At 42.2% G+C, this 17582-nt stretch overlaps 1 protein-coding gene across 3 annotated transcripts in view; it reads right to left on the bottom strand.

Annotated features, from left to right (window-relative positions):
- The window catches only part of PAPSS2 (3'-phosphoadenosine 5'-phosphosulfate synthase 2), a 77775-nt gene extending 61334 nt beyond the window's left edge, over positions 1-16441 (bottom strand). For all 3 annotated transcript variants that reach the window (XM_029244972.1, XM_029244973.1, XM_029244976.1), the window contains exon 1: positions 16263-16441. Coding sequence is in view for 2 of the 3 variants with exons in the window: in XM_029244973.1 (XP_029100806.1) it covers positions 16263-16292 (30 nt within the window). In the remaining variant the exon portion in view is untranslated. The remainder of the gene's footprint in view (positions 1-16262) is intronic.
- Positions 16442-17582: the final 1141 nt, after the last annotated feature.

Below are 17582 nucleotides of genomic sequence, written 5' to 3'. Positions count from 1 at the left end.
TTTTTTTTTTTTTTTTGGCTGTGTTGGGTCTTCGTTGCTACATGCGGGCTTTCTCTAGTTGTGGTGAGCGGGGGCTACGCTTCGTTGTGGTGTGCGGGCTTCTCATTGCGGTGGCTTCTCTTACTGGGGAGCACGAGCTCTAGGCGTGTGGGCTTCAGCAGTTGTGGCTCACGAGCTCTAGAGCACAGGCTCAGTAGTTATGGCACACAGGCGGCTTAGTTGCTCCGCGGCATGTGGGATCTTCCCAGGCCAGGGCTTGAACCCATGTCCCTGCATTGGCAGGCAGATTCTAAACCACTGTGCCACCAGGGAAGCCCACTGTGTCATTTTTGATTCCAAGGTATTCTGACCTGCTGTAGGTGAAATTTATTTTCTGTCCTGATAGTTTTATAGGAGAACTATAGGAAAAGGAAAATTTTAATTCTTTTAGGTTTAATATATATGGACACATTGCTTTCAAAATACCTGTAACGAAATTCACTTCAAAATGAGACAGAAGGAGGACTTCCCTGGTGGCACAGTGGTTAAGACTCCACGCTCCCAGTGCAAGGGGCCCGGGTTCGATCCCTGGTCAGGGAACTAGATCCCACATGCATGCAGCAACTGAAAGTTCGCATGCTGCAACTAAGGAGCCTGCCTGCCACAACTAAGACCCGGTGCAACCAAATTAATTAATTAATTAACAAAAAAAGCGACAGAAGGAAAAAGAAACCTGCTGTCCTAAAGAAACCAACTGTAGATCAGAAAACTTGCCATTAATTTAAGAATTGTCATTAACAGGGGGAGAGATAAATTAGGAGTTTGGGTTAAAATATGCACACTACCATGTATAAAATAGATAACCAACAAGGACCTACTGTATAGCACAGGGAACTATACTCAGTATTTTGAAATAACCTATATGAGAAAAGAATCTGAAAAAAATATATATATATTATACCTGAAATCTGTACACCTGAAATTAATACAACATTGTAAATCAATTATACTGCAATAAAAAATAAATTAGAAAAAAAAGAATTGCATTAGCTTGAGTCATCTAATCTTTTTAAGTCAAATATCTATATTAAATCTGTTTTTTCCTTTCATTTACTACATTAAGAATGAATAATCTCTATGAAGATAAGTGCCATATAAGGCAATGCATTATTAATTTTTAAACCCAATGAGATAAATAAAGTTGATCAAAATCCATGATCAGACAAAACAAGGCAAGAAGTTTATTAGCTTGGGTGGGAAAGGCAGATGGTTATAAATTAATTCGATTCATTCTTAGTAAATTCAGATGATAGGTATGAAATATATAAACGGACAGCATTTCTGCCCATGAGGTATTTATATATTTTTCCTAGAAATGTCAGAGTTATACTGACAAATCACACTGGAAAGGCAGGCTGATTTTTGGAGAGTTCTTCCAATGTGGGTCTTTAATATTCAAGGCCATCAAATGTGACAAAGGAATCTTTTTAGATTTATTCCTGTTGGAACGTGCCAGGTTCAACAGTAAGATCTGGAGACTTACATTATCAGGAATCACAAGCTACTTACAAAAACAAGCCACTCTCTTAATTGTGATTTGGGAATGGGGCAAATTTCCAGGGATAAGTTGTCACCACAGCCAGGAACAACTGACTAAGAAAGAATGATCTCCGGGTTTTTCCAGAAAGCTGTCTGTTCATTAGGTAATGTTAAAATAGGACAAGGGTGGCAAGCTTTTAAACATTCCAGCTGTAATATTTAATTTTAAATATTCTGTGAGGAACGCAGCCATCCCAGAAGTCTGCGTTAGCTGGTAAATGGCCTAGCGTTTTTGGAAAAAAAATCTGAAAATAGCAAATAGCATTCTGAAGTAGAGAACACCCATTTGTTACTAGCTAGCTGGAGGTCCTCAGGCATGTCACAATGCTCCACATTTGTATGGGGAAGGAATTAAGCTAGGCATTGATTCTCAAGGCAGGCAGAACCGAGGAACCTCTTACCCAGATTTTAAAGAACCCCACACAGACCAATTCAATCAGATTCTTGGGAGTGGTGTCCAGGCATCAATATTTTGTAAAGTGTAGCAGGGTTGAGAAACACCAGACTAGATAACCTCTAAGGTCCCACCCAGATCTCAATAAATGAAGGGGAGAATTCAGAATACCAGCACAAGAAATGGAACTCAAGAAAACATAAAAGCCGTGCAAGTGTAAAGCAAACCCTAACCAGGGGTGTACAACACACAAATATCATCAGAGAATGATATTCTCACATGAACTGTGGCTTCATGAACAAAAAAATATGCTTGATTAGTAAAGATAACATCAGTAAAAACATTCAAGGCACAGAACATGAAAGGTATTATGTCATTAACATCTGGTGGCACTGGTACTTTTTATCCAATTCCAAATTCATGACATACATACATATCAAGCTCTGACCATTCAAAGACTCAAAGCTCTTTTCAATAGAAATTAAAAATCAAACAGCGTGAAACGGTAGGTTTTTAATTTCTCACTGAAAAACATCAAGAGTTGATATGGCAAAAGCCAAGAGGTTACTTTATGAAGACATGTTCATTCCTTGCTTTTTGGATAAAAGAGATAATGCTAAATGATAACAGCCAGAATCAATACTATGACTAGGATTATGACTAAGCACTGCAGGTTGATTCTTAGAAGGGATTCATTTGAACTGGGCCTCAGAAAATAAAACAAAATAAAAACCCTCCCTCATGTGACCTTCTATCTTGGATTTTAGCCAATAGGGCCTGAGTTCTTAAACTGCATATTAGACATGGGCCTTGTCTGGGCATCTGTGAACCCTCTGGAACTGCCTGTAAAAACTGTGTGTGTGGGCCTGCGTGGGTGTACCCATGCACAGAGCTTTCTTATCCTTTTTTGAGTCAAGAACTCCTTTGGTAGCCTACGGACCCCTTCTCAGAAAAATGTTTTTAAATGCATAAAATAAAACACAAATGACTGCAAAGAAAAAAAAATGAATTAGTTATCAAAATGGTTTTGTAAAATTACAGGACAGTAATAAATGTCCTTCTTTATCAGCATATTAAATAACAAGATCCTGATGCTTAGGTAGACAGCTATAGTAATCATCTAAATTTCGGAGTAATAAAGAACACAGTTATTTTCATGACATCAGCAATATCGGCAACAACTTACGTGATATGAAAATATCTGTAACTTCCATTGCTGATATAATCACAGGTACTGTTAATACTGCTATGATTTGTTGTCTGTGATCATCATTGAAGGAAGTGAGACATTTCTATTATAGGTTAGAAAAATAATTTCCCCATCCAAGTTCACAACCCTCCTAAATCCTCTGGACTCCAGATGAAGAACTTCTGATCTATATCTTTATCCATCTTGAGGGGGTTTGATGATACGCCTCCAGCAAGGATAGAACATTAGACCACAAAGCACTTAATAAGCATTTCAAGGACTGGTTTCCATAAGGTCCTGCAGACACAGAGCCCTGGAAAGTCGCAAAATAGTAGGGAAAAGGTGAAGGGCTCTCTGAGGTGGGGCCGTAAGAAATGCTCTGTGAGTTTCTGGAGCTAAAGTTCAAATGCATCTTATTTTTAATTTAATATATGTTTTAATGTTTTGCATAGTTCCTAAAACATGTACAGTGACCTACAGGATCCATAAAGCACAGCAAAAGCTTACTTCTGAGTGGATGAGAAAAAGAGAAAACAACATAAGGGGCATAAAGTGAAATGATGCCGAGCACGAAGCTGGTGCAAAAATAGAAAGTGAGCCACAAATTTGCTTCCGAGCTTTTTGGCAAAAATAAAGCTGGACAGTCACAGAATGCACAGTTTCCAAAGGATTACACACACACACACACACACACAAATCCTCAGAAAAAATACAGCCTTTCTGGTACTAAGACTGAAGAGGTATTTCTCCCATGGATCTTTATAAAGAGAATATCATGCGTTGTAATTAATGAACATTATCTTCAATAATATCATTAAAAGAGACATAACAATGAGTTCCCCAGAACTTTTTAAAAAATAATGTTTTTTTAAAACAAAACAATGGCAATACAGCAAACACGATTCAACTGGGGGCTCATGAAGTAGAGCTGGGTACTCAGCTTTCTGAAGTCAGATGGGAGTGATGTGCTGACAGGCCATTGACCTAAGTCAGTCAGAACTGAACACTGGTCCCCCATTGTCAAAAGCAGGAGGTGGCGCACTTTTCTTAAAGAGGCGGATAATAAATATTTTCAGCTTTACAGGCCATACAGTCTATTGCAAATACTCATCTCTGCAGTGAAAGCAGCCACAGCATGTAAATAAATGGGCATCACTGTGTTCTAATAAGCTTTATTTACGGACACTGAAATCTGAATTTCATACACTTTTCACATGTTGTGAGATATAATTCTTCCTTTGATTTTTTACCCAACCATTTAAAAACCATTCTTAGCTTACAGGTTATACCAAAACAGGATGAGGGCTGGATTTGGCCACAGGACATAATTTCTTAACTGCTGGTCTACAGGATCAAGTTTTCTCCAGATACCTCCTTGACTCTTGTATCCTTCTCTTTCCTCAAGCCTCTGTCTAAATCAGCTTTTTAAGGTAATAACTCCTTCTATACTTTATATGCAACTATACACAGATCCAAGCAGGGTGCTATCATGGAGACAGACGTGGCTTCAGAATTCATATGTCCCATGGAAATAAGAAGGTAATCCAGCATGAATTAGCAGCAAAGAAATGGTTTAGTTTCCAGTCTCCTCATTAAAATAAACATACAGACACAACACCGAAAAAATGGTAATAAAATTTGAATACACAACCTTCTCTATTTAAAGGATCACGTGCTATTTTTTTAGAAGCATATAAAAAATGGGTATAATTAGCTGAATCACTTAATTCATGTATTGTAGTGTTTACAGCACTAGACGTCCCAATGAAAATGAGGCCATATGGTGTTTCACAGCACACAATTAACTTGGTACAATCCCAATAAGAAAGCCTTCATTCTAAATATCATTCAGGTGTCCCTGAGCTTCTGTCTGCTTGGAGACAAAACAAAGAACTAGGCCACTGAACTTGGCAAACTTGGGTTGTCTCTACTATTATATGGGCTCACCAGAAGGCATAGGGAATTTATCCCATCTCTTTATTTTAGTAAAGATTTGTAATCCTTATACCCACCCATTCTAGAGAGCGGCTAGGATAATTAATAAGAATTTATGAATAAGCCTTGATGAGTATGATGAAAGGAAGGTATTAATGCAGACCCAGAGGAACCCTGCTATAATTCAGGGAGGGGGCAATTGCCCTCATGGAAACACAATACACATCAAATCAAGTCTCCTAGAAATGTGTAACTGCCTTCAGAAGATGCTCTAAACCACACAATTATAGTGTTCAGCACAGGTCTTAGCTGCCTTTCTAAACACCAGCCCTGTAAGTGTTCCACTGAAGGCTGTGTTTCATTACCTCTGTGTATTTTCTTCATATTCTTTTGCAACTGGTTCTGGTAATGAGGCTGTGTATATGACACAAGCTCCTTGAACCATGAAAGATTAAAATTCTGTGCTGAGCTGTGGAAATGTCAATGAAACCTCTAGTACACCCAGAGAACAGGCCTGTAGCTTGTGGGGCTTTGGGAACTTGTAACTCATGAATGCTCGACTGTGCAGCGCCCACATAATGAACAAGGCCAGGTCTAGAGTTACATGTAAGTCACTGCAATTATTTCTAAGGACACTTTTTCTTGGGTATATGCATTTACCCACTAGAACACTGAAGCTTTGTATTATTAAGGTGAAATGTTGGGTTCGATTCCAAACACTACCGTTCCTAAAACTGGCCGCAAAGCGTCATCCAAACTAACATTTATTGCCTTTTAATGGCATTTGCTCAAATCCACATCTTCTAAAGATTATATACAACGTTCCAAAAAGCACCTGAGGAAAATCCCTTTCAAAGCGACCACCTAATCTTTTCAGTTTCTTCACTGCGTTAATCTGCATCCACAAAGTTTAAATGTATGTTTCAATCATCAGAATAATCTTCATTTTGACAGCGGTAGCACCCATGGCATCTATTACATTAACGAATGAAAAAAAAAAAAGAATCACTGAAAACATGGCGTTCGAATTTAGGAGGGAGTCAGCTCTGCCACTCACACTAATGCATCCTAAGGCGGGTTATTTAATCTCAATAAGCCTTACTGTTCTCAACTATAAAATGGGGATAAGAACATCAACTACTCCATAGGTTACTGTGAGGAGGAGATGAGTTACTGTATGGAAAGTCCCCGAATAAATGCTTGTTCCCTTCCCCTATCTAAGGAACTCAACTGGATCAACAAGGTACCTTCCTCAACCTTGAGGGAGACTCTTAACCTAATCAAGAATGAACATCACAATGTGATGTTTAAAGGACTTATTAAACCAGAGCCTCAACACTGAGAAGAAAATGGAAGAAACCAGGTGTTTATGATGACTCAGACTTTTCCATTCACTGAATGGCTAACTAAGCAGAGGCAACACATCCTTTTAACAGAATTTTGTACCCAAGGTGTCTCACACTGTGAACGCATGGATTCTGAGATTTAATTCCTCTACTGTCACTACTACTCCCTTCATTTAAATAAGGTAACCTCTCTATTAAAGGACTTCGATCTCAGCCCCTACAATTACATGCAGCCAACGCTGCTCTTCTCCCCTTGAGCGTGGGCTCCGGCCTTTTACACAGTGGTCTCCTGGCAATCAGAATCCAAGTCTTCCTAGTGGCTGTCAATGAGGCTATGGCCCAGGATTGCTGAAAACTTAAGACTTTCCCGACCTATGATGACAGAATGAGACAAACTCCCCAAATGTTTCTTCCAAACGTCATGGAAAGCACCATTTAGGACCTCACAATTTCCAGGCACTCCTCATTGGTCCCCAGTGAAATGGAAGCATTATCTGGTTGCCAACATCCTTAAGCCTTGACTTCCAGGTAGGTCAAATTTTTATTTTGTGAAAAATACATGGGTAGCCTGGTTTCCTTTTATCATTGACAAATCACTGTTACAACTTGGCTCAAGTATTAGCAGCTTTAGTGGAAACAAATCATTCTGTTCACATTTGTTGAATACTGACCTAGTGGTAAAACTAGGCAATAAAAACTATTACCCCTACTTGTTGAGTCTGAGCACAAAGAAAATTTATTTTCCAATTATTCACCTTATGTCACCATAAAGAAAGAAATGTGTGTGATGGCAAGGGTAACATGCATTTGCGAGTGTATGCCACTTACTCTTTTTACAAAAGTGCTGGGGAATGTCTCAATAGAATTCTTTATTATTATGTTGAGATATCAGCAGCAGGCAGCTGCCAAAATAGTTTACAAATGAAGCAGTAATATATTACTAGTTGCCCAATCCTGCTGTGTCTGCTACTTGGCGTTTGTCTCATTCCCTCTATGAAATAAACAACTTATTAACTACAGAGGAGCTAATAAGATTTTAACTTCTCCTGTGGGGAACTCGCTAAAGATGTATCAGTTAAATGAGTTCCCTCCTGACTATTTGTTCACAAACCTGCTTCAGGAGACGGTGAGGACTAAATGAGTTAATGCACAGGCAGGCTCTGGGAACAGTACCGGCCACATCAGAGGTTCTCAATGCGGATGATAAACAAGTCACAACAGAGTGGGAATTTGCTAACAAAACATGCTCTAAAAATCGAAACTCTTGATAAATATGCAAATCCCATAGTCAGAATTGTAATCTCTATGTCTTATTAGATCTCTTCTTAGTCAAATGGCTCATTTAAACACAGTAGATGAATGCACATGTTTTAATTTTATTTTTTAGTAACTACTAGGAACATTGTTGTACTAGTGACACAATGGCCCAAGAGCTGTACTTATTCATATAATTCAGGAAAAGATTCTATTGGAACTCAGCAATTAGTTAGATTTAGTTGGCAGGACCACACAATTATTGTGATAGACTTCACTGTACTTCATGAACTTAGGAAACAATGGAAATGAATGGATTTAGAGATAAAACTGGAAATTCCGAGAACTACAACAAGAACTGAGACCTAAATGTATAACTGAACTTGCCCCAACTGTCGCCTAATATAGTTTTATCTGTATTGCACATTATGCAATCATTATTATCTTTTTTCCTGTTTTTGATAAAATGATTAAACTGTTTGAGAAGGTTTAAGGAAGAGTATGTGAGGTTGGGGAGTTTGGGAGGGTATGTGTTGAATTTTCTAAAGAGAAACAGACTGGCCCATGAAAAATATTTCAAAATGGTAAAGTTACATTTTTCAAACACTGCTCTCTGATGCGTGTTTTCTATCTCCAGAATATCAAAACAAGATGCTAAAGCTAAATCAAAGTGTAAGTGTGGGGCTTCCCTGGTGGCGCAGTGGTTAAGAATCCGCCTGCCAATGCAGGGGACACGGGTTCGAGCCCTGGCCTGGGAAGATCCCACATGCCGCAGAGCAGCTAAGCCCGTGCGCCACAACTACTGAGCCTGAGCTCTAGAGCCTGTGAGCCACAACTGCTGAGCCCACGTGCCACAACTACTGAAGCCTGCATGCCTGGAGCCCGTGCTCTACAACAAGAGAAGCCATGACAATTAGAAGTCCGCGCACCGCAACGAAGAGTAGCCCCCGCTGGCCGCAACTAGGGAAAGCCCGCACACAGTAACAAAGACCCAGCACAGCCAAAAATAAATTAATTAATTAATTAATTTTTAAAAAAAAAAAAGTGTAACTGTGACTCACTGATAACCAACTTGGGAGTGTTTTTTTTTTTTTTAAATTTATGGAAACTATTTCCCAGTATGTAAAAGAAAAAACAAAGCTATAGAAAATGGGAAAGGCCTCTTTCAAAGGGCACACAATAAAGAGAAAAGTGCTAGGCCTGTATTTAGGTGCTCAGAGTTCCAGCTCAGTGGTGGTTTCACCAACCAGCTGGCCAGGAAGATGGTCGTGGGGCTTAGCAAAGCTCTGAAATACTGTGTATCAACTTGAACGGCTTGAACATGAGCTCTTAATTTTCCTTCCAGAAGTAAAGTGCTAGGGTTCTTTAAAAAAATACATTTTTAAAGTAGGAACAGCCTGAATAAAAAGTAAATAATTTAAAATTTTAATTTAGGAAAAAAAAAGGGATTTTAAAAAATGTATGAAAAATCAGTTGGAAATTTTATTGCTTTTGGCCCAAGGTCACTGTAATACTGACTGGGCAGAAGGTTGAAAGAATACACAAGTTGTGGGTGGGGTGTTGCAGTTAGAAAAAGTAAACGCTATGTTCTGAATAGTTTAAAGACAGTGTTTGAATGGCCTAAAAAACTATAATTAAAGAACATAAGTCTGGGGACTCCCCTGGTGGCGCACTGGTTAAGAATCTGCCTGCCAATGCAGGGGACATGGGTTCGAGCCCTGGTCCTGGAAGATCCCATATGCTGCGGAGCAACTAAGCCCGTGCGCCACAACTACTGAACCTGCGCTCTAGAGTCCGCAAGCCACAACTACTCAGCCCGCGTGCCACAACTACTGAAGCCCGCGCGCCTAGAGCCCGTGCTCCGCAACGAGAGAAGCCACCACAATGAGAAGCCCGCGCACTGCAACGAAGAGTAGCCCCCGCTCGCTGCAACTAGAGAAAGCCCGCGCGCAGCAACGAAGACCCAATGCAGCCAAACATAAATAAATAAATAAATAAGAATATAAGGCTTTGGTAGCTCTAGTAAACTATGGAAACGAAAGGTCCTGGTTGGGTCATTCAAAAAATATTTGTTGAGTGAATGAAGTGAACAAATACGTAAGTGAGGATCTGACACGAACTAAAAAAGGAAAAGTTTTTAGAGCTCTTAAAGGAAAACAAAATAATATACAATGGAATCACAGCAGAGGACGAAAAAGTTAATTCAGGTTTTTAACAGTAGGAAATATATAAAAATAAAAATCATCACCAACATCTTAGTTGCCTATTTTGCTAAAAGTTGAGAAAGCATGAGTTATCCATAAATAAATGATTAGGGAAGGTATAGGTGAATGAAGTAATGGGGATAAAATCTCAGACTACACTGTAGGTGGTTTAAGTCTCCAAGCAAAGTCTGCAAATAATTTTTCAAGCCCACACTCAGCATGCATTAAAAAGAAAAAAAAAGTAATTGTAATATTAGACTGGACATAGATGCTTGGTGGATAAAAATCCATATTTTTATAACAAAACATATAAAGATGTTAACTAGATATTTAAAGCAAATATTAACCTAGCATAGAAATGATCACTTTTAATGATGTAGCATTTGATATATTTATGTAACTCTTTTAGAAAAGCTTGATAACAGGTCACATTTTTCTTGCCAAAATTTAATATTTGGTGCTAGACAGATATTAGATTGAGCTTGCCATGTTTATGCTGCACACATGTTTTCACAATACCAGTAATAGAAAAATCAACTTCAGGAGTAAATGTGAAATACAGAAAGAATTGCTGATTAGATTTTAAAGGAAGTCACACCAGCCAACTGATGAAAGTCACCTTACGCACCATGTGTTATCAGAGGCAAGTTAGATTTTAAGTTTTAATACAATGGCTCTTTTGCAGAGAGAAAAAAATATTTCCATCTTGTGTGCCAACTTATTCTAAACTGAAAAAAAATTATTTGGTGATCAAAAGGCAGGAAAGAGGATCAATAAGACCACATTTGTCACGAATCCAATGTTAATGTTAATTAACCTTTCTGAAAAAGTTCTATTTAATATTTATCAGAAACAAAGGGAGCTTAGATGCCAGTGTGAGTCTGAGAAGGGGAGTGGTGTCCTGGGCCTGGTGCTGGGCTTGCGGTAAGAGGAACCAAATAGCTTCGGGGACCCTGAAAGCAGGGGCACTGGCTGTGCTGCTAAGCCTCAACAGATCCCAAGGGAGAGGAAGCAGGGACAGACGCCAGCAGCCCCTGGAGCCCCTCAAAGTCCCAGCATGGTCACACCAGAGCAGAAGCACAGTTCCCACCCTTCTGGGAGTAGGGGGGCAATGTCAAAGATCTTAGACAGCCTAACCGAACTTCCCCCAGAGTTGTGCTGGGGCAGCACAATGACCTCAAAGTACCCACGAGAGCATGAGAGAAGCAAGGAAAGGTGCTGAAACTGAAGGAGCTTTCAGACAGGAATGCACTTGAACTGGACCAACACTAAGGATGAGACAGAACAATGCACATCTCTACGGATGCCTGTAAGGCAGAGGCCACAAGACAAGGTGAGCACTGCTCACCTCCTCCGCCCCCAGCCCAGACCTTAGCACTTTGTAGGGAAAAAGGATATTTAATATTTAAAAAGGATATTAAATATTTAATTTAAATTAAATATTTCTGACTTAAGTTTACTTGTTCTTAAAGTACTCCTTTTATAAGAATGTCATAGGTATAATAAGGGAAAGGTATGATATGAAATGTTAAGGATACACAGGAATCAAGAAAAGGCAGAGATTTTTTTGTTTCCAGCAATGATGGTCTAGGTTATACAGTCCAATCCTTCATAAAAACAAATTTCAAGTGCAGGCTATAATATACAATAATCTAATTAGAAACATCAAATACCCGAGAAGATAGTAAGTAACTACCAGGCCAAAATGTGCGGGAAAGCAAGACCGTAAGAGGTAAGCAAGCGGCGAGGCACTTTTGCCCTGATAAGGGGCAGATGTGCATGGATTTTGACAGCCTCACGGGGGAGGTGAAACAGAAATCGAAGACTAGAACGTACCCAAGTGGGGAGAATACAAAGGCCTTTGTCTACACTAAGCTGAGTTTCCCAAGAGTCACCCCCTAAAAATAACAGTGAACCAGAATCAACCCACTTCCCACCCCGAAAGACTGCAGGGACAATGGCCTTGACATGGGAAGTGTACATAAGGAGGCACAGGGGGGTAGTCCATGAGGACTTGTACTCACCAGCTGGTCCCTGTGTGCAAAACTGCAGCTCGAATTCACATCACCTGGGTGGTCTACAAAACTTTAAGTGGTAAGTTTGGGTCAAAGTGGTGCCAGACTAGTAGTGCCACCAGGCACCTGGCAGAAACAAAAGCAAGTCCTCCAGGGGGTCGGCAGGGTGGGGGGAAGACCATTCATCCTAAGCCTCAAAGAATCCCTACAGGTAATTTTTCAGTGGCAATGACGAATATCCAGGCAAAAATAAGCAAGCACACAAGAGCAGACAGGTAAGAGGGGAGTGGGGGAAATCTAAGCAAAATAGAGATGCTAAAAACAAATTCATTCACTAATGAATTCTGCAGCCTTTTATGCAAAAAATATTTATGGAGCACCTACTCAGTGCCAGGCTCTATGCAAAGTTGCTGGGGACAGGTGCCATTTCACCTGTCGGATGAGCAAATCACCTAAGGGATGAAAGGTTAGTTGAAATGCCATTATATTTATGTTTATTTACTTTTAGTTTCTGTGTTTTCCAAAGACTTCCAAACACAAAGATGAGTGCCCATTACTATTTAGTGACAGGTTTTGAAATAAACAGTAATCGCCTAGGACTGAAATTGACATCACTGATTCCTTTCTCAGACTCTCATTCCCTAAAGGTTCCATGTTTGAGTTCAGCCTAATTATCCTCTAAGCAAACCAGAGAGCCACATGCATTAACAGGAAGACAAAGTGCTGAAAAATAAAGATAACTATCTCAGAGATAAAAAAAACTCAGAGTTAATGATATATGGTAAAAGCCCAAAGAGATGATCATGAAATAACAGCATGAATCAGACAACATTAATTTTAAGATAGATCTGGAAACAGTTGAAGGCACAGGAAGGGTGAAGAGAAATTAGTCTAAAATTTACTTATATATAGATTGCCTTTCTTGGCCAAGGTTGTTGGCAAAATCTTGCTGATTATTTGGGTTACTCTGGTATGTCCACACTAATTATCAACCTTTGTCTTCTATTCAGCTTTTTACAATTAGAATTCAAATCATCACCTCTATACTTCTTTATTTGTTTGCTTTTATTAAATATTCTTATGGTTGTCATTTACTGAGCCTTTGGAATGGTCTGGCCTGTGCTTTCTTCTCCTTGCTGGGCAAACCAAGACAGTATGGTGTAATAAAAATCGTAACAGTAGCAACTGCATATGGGCCTAGAACTGAGCAAGACAGTTTTTAGGAGTTATTTACTCCTCACAACAATTGTAAGGGGTAAGTCATTACAGATGAGGGAATTTATGGGCCAGAGAAATAGAGGGAGCAGAAGCAGGGGCTTCAAAGTTGGACAAACTTGAATTTAAATCCTGACCTGCTCCTGGCATTTCTCCTCCCCTAGAAGTGAGGCTCGGTTTTCTGGGGTGAAGGCTGCTGTGAGGATGAAATGAAATACAGCACAGCTTAGGGCCAGGACTCTGGGAAGTATTTGTTTTTCCTTCCTTCCAATGGTTGCTCATCTGGAAATTCATGTCTTGTCTTACACAGCATCTTCAAATAGTTTTAAAAGTAGCTACCTCCAGGAAAATAATGGAATATTGTACAGAGTTTTTAAAATAATAAAAAGGTGGATAATTACTTACATTTAGGGAGAGCTTTAACTTTTCAGTAGCCCTTCACTCCCTTCCAAACACTGGCTTGTTTGACCCTTTGGAAAATATTTTAATATCTCAGTTGACTTTTTTAGATTGGTTGTCTCCAGGACATAATATTGTCTGTGGGCCTTGAAAAATGCTAATCCAGGACATGATGCAAGAAGAAAGGACCAGGCCTTTGCCTTTCTTTCCAGTCCTCTGGCTGCAGTCTGCCTCCTTCCTTCTCCTGGGATCTATGTGTGTGTCGACAGGATGGGAGATGGCCAGGGTTGGAAGTAAATCAAGGGTGGGAGGGAGGGCTGTGACACATAGCTGTCTTTGGTTGCCATGGTAAGGATGCCTAACACAGGAGGAATGTGCTACCTTCCCTTATAAAAGAAACTTTCCTTTTTTACTTTTCTCAAGCTTGTGAGAAAATCATCCTACCTTCTCACATTTAAACCAAAACTACCTACTCCTCTAACAGTGGTCTGAACTAAAAGGCTATATTCATCCAGGGAGTGTTGCTAAAAAAATCCCGGGAAAGATGTATTCACCCCAGTATCCTGGCTGGCACACAGTAGGGGCTCAACAAATATTTGGAGTTACTGCAGTACCTGGGGTTTGAATTGATCATCCTCTGTTGACAATAGAGAACATAATGTAATGATTTCTGCGAGTCCCTAAAAAGATCAGCCCAGCCTCACTTCCAGGAAACCTTCCTAGATCAGCAACACTCACTTCTCAAATAATTGATTAGTTCAGAGGTCACACATGTGGACAGATTTTGTTTTGGCTTGCAAAGTTTCAAAACACATTTTGAGTTAATATTTAAAGCTTGAGAGATTTCATATGCACTTACAGCTGACTTGCTTTACCCAATAGTGTCTATCCGCCCCTTTGGGGAACTTGTGCTGGTGCCCTGGATTATAACCATGTTGGCTAAATAAAAGTTCACAAGTCCTACTAGCTGTTTCAGGTGTTAATTTCATCCTATGCAGAACACACACACACACACACACACACACACACACACACACACACACACCCTTCCAAACAAAAAATAGAAGGTTCCAAATGTGTAAATACAAAAACCAAACCCTCCGGCCCTCAAATTTCTCACTTTCTCTGTCTGTGCAGTTGCCGCGATCAGTGTGTAAAACCCATGTTTTCAAACCTTTCACTTCACAGGCTCTTGCTGACTGGAGGCATGAAGGGGAAAGACCACCTATCCCTTCATTACTAATGCTTGACAAAGCAACCCCATTGGGAAGGAATTCTTGATGAAAGCAAGGAGGTAAGAATTAAAACCTCACTGATATAAAAGGCTACTAAGTGCCACAGCAGGTTATCATTTAGAAGATACCCTTGAGAATTTTACAGAAATTAATAAAATTAAATAGGAATAAAACACAAGTGATTTGCATTTAACAATATTTTCAAATATAATACTGAGAGTCTCTCCACTTTAAAATCGCTCCTATAAAAGGCAACTGGACCCCGACCATTCTCCCTTCTCAAGTTGATGCCGCCTTCCCCCTGGATCTTCCTGCGGGTCCAGTGTGGTTCCCTGAAACCAAAGAGCCCCCATTCCCTTCCCCTTGGTGCTGAAGTCCACACTCCTGGCCCCTGCATGGCCCCTCCACTCCCCTTCCCCAATTCATATTTTTTTCACCTCTCCCGCTGCCTGCCACAAAAACACCTCAAAGATATTTCAGTAATAAGTATTATATAATAATAGTAATAAACATTTATTTATTGATCACCTACTATGTGCCAAGCACAAGTCTAACTGCTTGAGAGAGGTCAGCCCATTCCCCAACCACCATAATCGTCTGAGGCTTGTAGTCTGGTAGTGAAAAGATGAGTGCCCAGCAGACTGCTGGCTGGGATCTGGACAAGGCTTGCAGACCACCCCTGGTGTGGCCCAAATGGTAGCTACAAGGCTGTTTCCGACTCTAATTAGTCTATGATCACTGCTGCCATGTTTAAGGATGCAAATTTTATAGGAGCCCCTATCACTAAGTGGGAAAGAAACTTTTCGAGGAACCCTCTATTTCCCACAATAGGATGGCCCAGATTAATCCTGGATAAGATTGAGCCTCCTGAAAACAGTCCCCTCATCTCACTCCACCAAGCTGAGGGGCCCCCCATGACTGAACCTGAGGTGCCACCCGATTCCAACAGGGAGCTGAATCAAGCTAGAGTCCTGCCAGTGTAGAAATGCAATTTCCTCCCTTACGTCTAGATGGTCGTAGTTTCCTTTATGAATGCCTGTCATGAAAGTCCACTCCAAGGAGTTTCCGTGGACAAAACCCCAATGACTCACTGACGTGTGCCCCGCGACCAAACCTGGCAGGACCGAGTTCCCTCAGCCCACCACCCGCTGTACCCGCGCGGAGCTCATTCAGAAGAAAAGATGGGTCTGGAAAAGCTTTTGGAGAAGAAAGGAAATTTCCCATCTCTGGTCCTTTCTCTTAACTGGGACCCACTCTGCCAGCTCCGGAGGTCTGTCCCGGCCGTGACGACCCCACGGGGCGCAGGTTCCCAGAGGCGCGGGGCGGGAAGTGGCTGCCCGACAAGGGCTGCCCCGGGAGTCCCGGCCGAACCTCGCCCTCCTGCTTCCCACCTCCTCCTCTTCCTCCTCCCCGCGCCCCAGCCTCGGCGCCGGGGCTGCTCGCCTCCGAGCGTCCCGGGGTTGGAGCGGAGTAGGAAGGCAGGAGACTCGAAGCCTACCGTCTTCTGTTTCTTGACCCCGGACGACATGCTGGCTGGCTGCGGCGGTGCCCTGCGCGCTGGAACTCGGAGCCCAGCTCCTGGGAGCGGAAGCGCTAGGACGCTCGGTGGCGGCGGCAGTGGCTACTGCCGGACTCCCGAGAAGGAGGTATAAAAAGGCTCCACAGACACGTCGCACTTCCCTTGACCAGCCCCCTCCCCCTCCTCCTCCCGCCGTGCTCCTCTCCGCCCCGTCGGCTCCGCCAGCAGCGCCCAACCCAGGGGACCCGGCCGCCTCCTGGGCGGGGTCCCGGGTCCGGCCCCCTACGCCCCGGAGCGGCTCCGCCAGCCCGGGTCGGAGACAGGACCTTGCAGCCGGGGGCTCGGATGGACACGCCCCGCGTGCAGTCGGAGGTCAAGTTCGCTCTCCGCGTTCCCACTCCCAGTGGCTGCCTGAGCTTCCCCCACCTCCCACCCCCGCGCCTCTCCAAGGAAGGCTTCCTGCCTCTGGGACCTGCTTGAAACCGGCAGGCTTGTCGGCATGGTCCTTAGTGGGCACCGATGCCCAGCTTGTCTTCATTTGCAGTAATAACAGCCACGGTTGACATTTTTTGGTCCTCTCTCTGCACTCTGCTGACCTTTGCCTTCAGCCTCCTGTGGCCCCTGACCCAGGCATCGAGTCCTACTTTCTCCCATGAAGCACTTGAGGCTTTCAGACTTTCTCAAGATTATCTTCCAAGTGAGGGGATTCAAACCCAGGCCGTCAGCCTCCACAGTCCAGGCTTTCTACACCAGCATCAGCATCGATGATGATGATGATCAAGAAGAAGAAGAAGAAGAAGGGCTTCCCTGGTGGCGCAGTGGTTGAGAGTCCGCCTGCCGATGCAGGGGACACGGGTTCGTGCCCCGGTCCGGGAAGATCCCACATGCCACGGAGCGGCTGGGCCCGTGAGCCATGGCCCGTGAGCCTGCGCGTCCGGAGCCTGTGCTCGGCAACGGGACAGGCCACAACAGTGAGAGGCCCACTTACCGCAAAAAAAAAAAAAGAAGAAATCAGGAGGCGCATCGCCTGCCTGCACCTTATATGCACCATTCATGGGACTAAGGGGTTTACATGCATTCACTCCTTTGGAGCTCACAATATTTTCCTCCTGTTACAGATGGGCCAGCTGAGGCACTGCTCCGACTCACAAAGTTGAGTAGGCAAGGCCAGCCCGGGAAAATGGTCAGTAGTAGCCCAGCCACTTGTTTCAGTCCATCCCCCAAAGCATTCCTATAGTACTTCCCTGTGTTCAGCAATCAGGATGGGCCCTGAAGCAAAAAAATAAGAGGAGGCCCAAG

Source organism: Monodon monoceros, unplaced genomic scaffold (genome assembly GCF_005190385.1).
Source record: "Monodon monoceros isolate NGI ecotype Baffin Bay Population unplaced genomic scaffold, NGI_Narwhal_1 Super_Scaffold_4, whole genome shotgun sequence".
Taxonomy (NCBI): Eukaryota; Metazoa; Chordata; class Mammalia; order Artiodactyla; family Monodontidae; genus Monodon; species Monodon monoceros.
The sequence above is the reverse complement of the archived record's forward strand: the minus strand, read 5'-3'. Positions and strand labels throughout refer to the sequence as shown.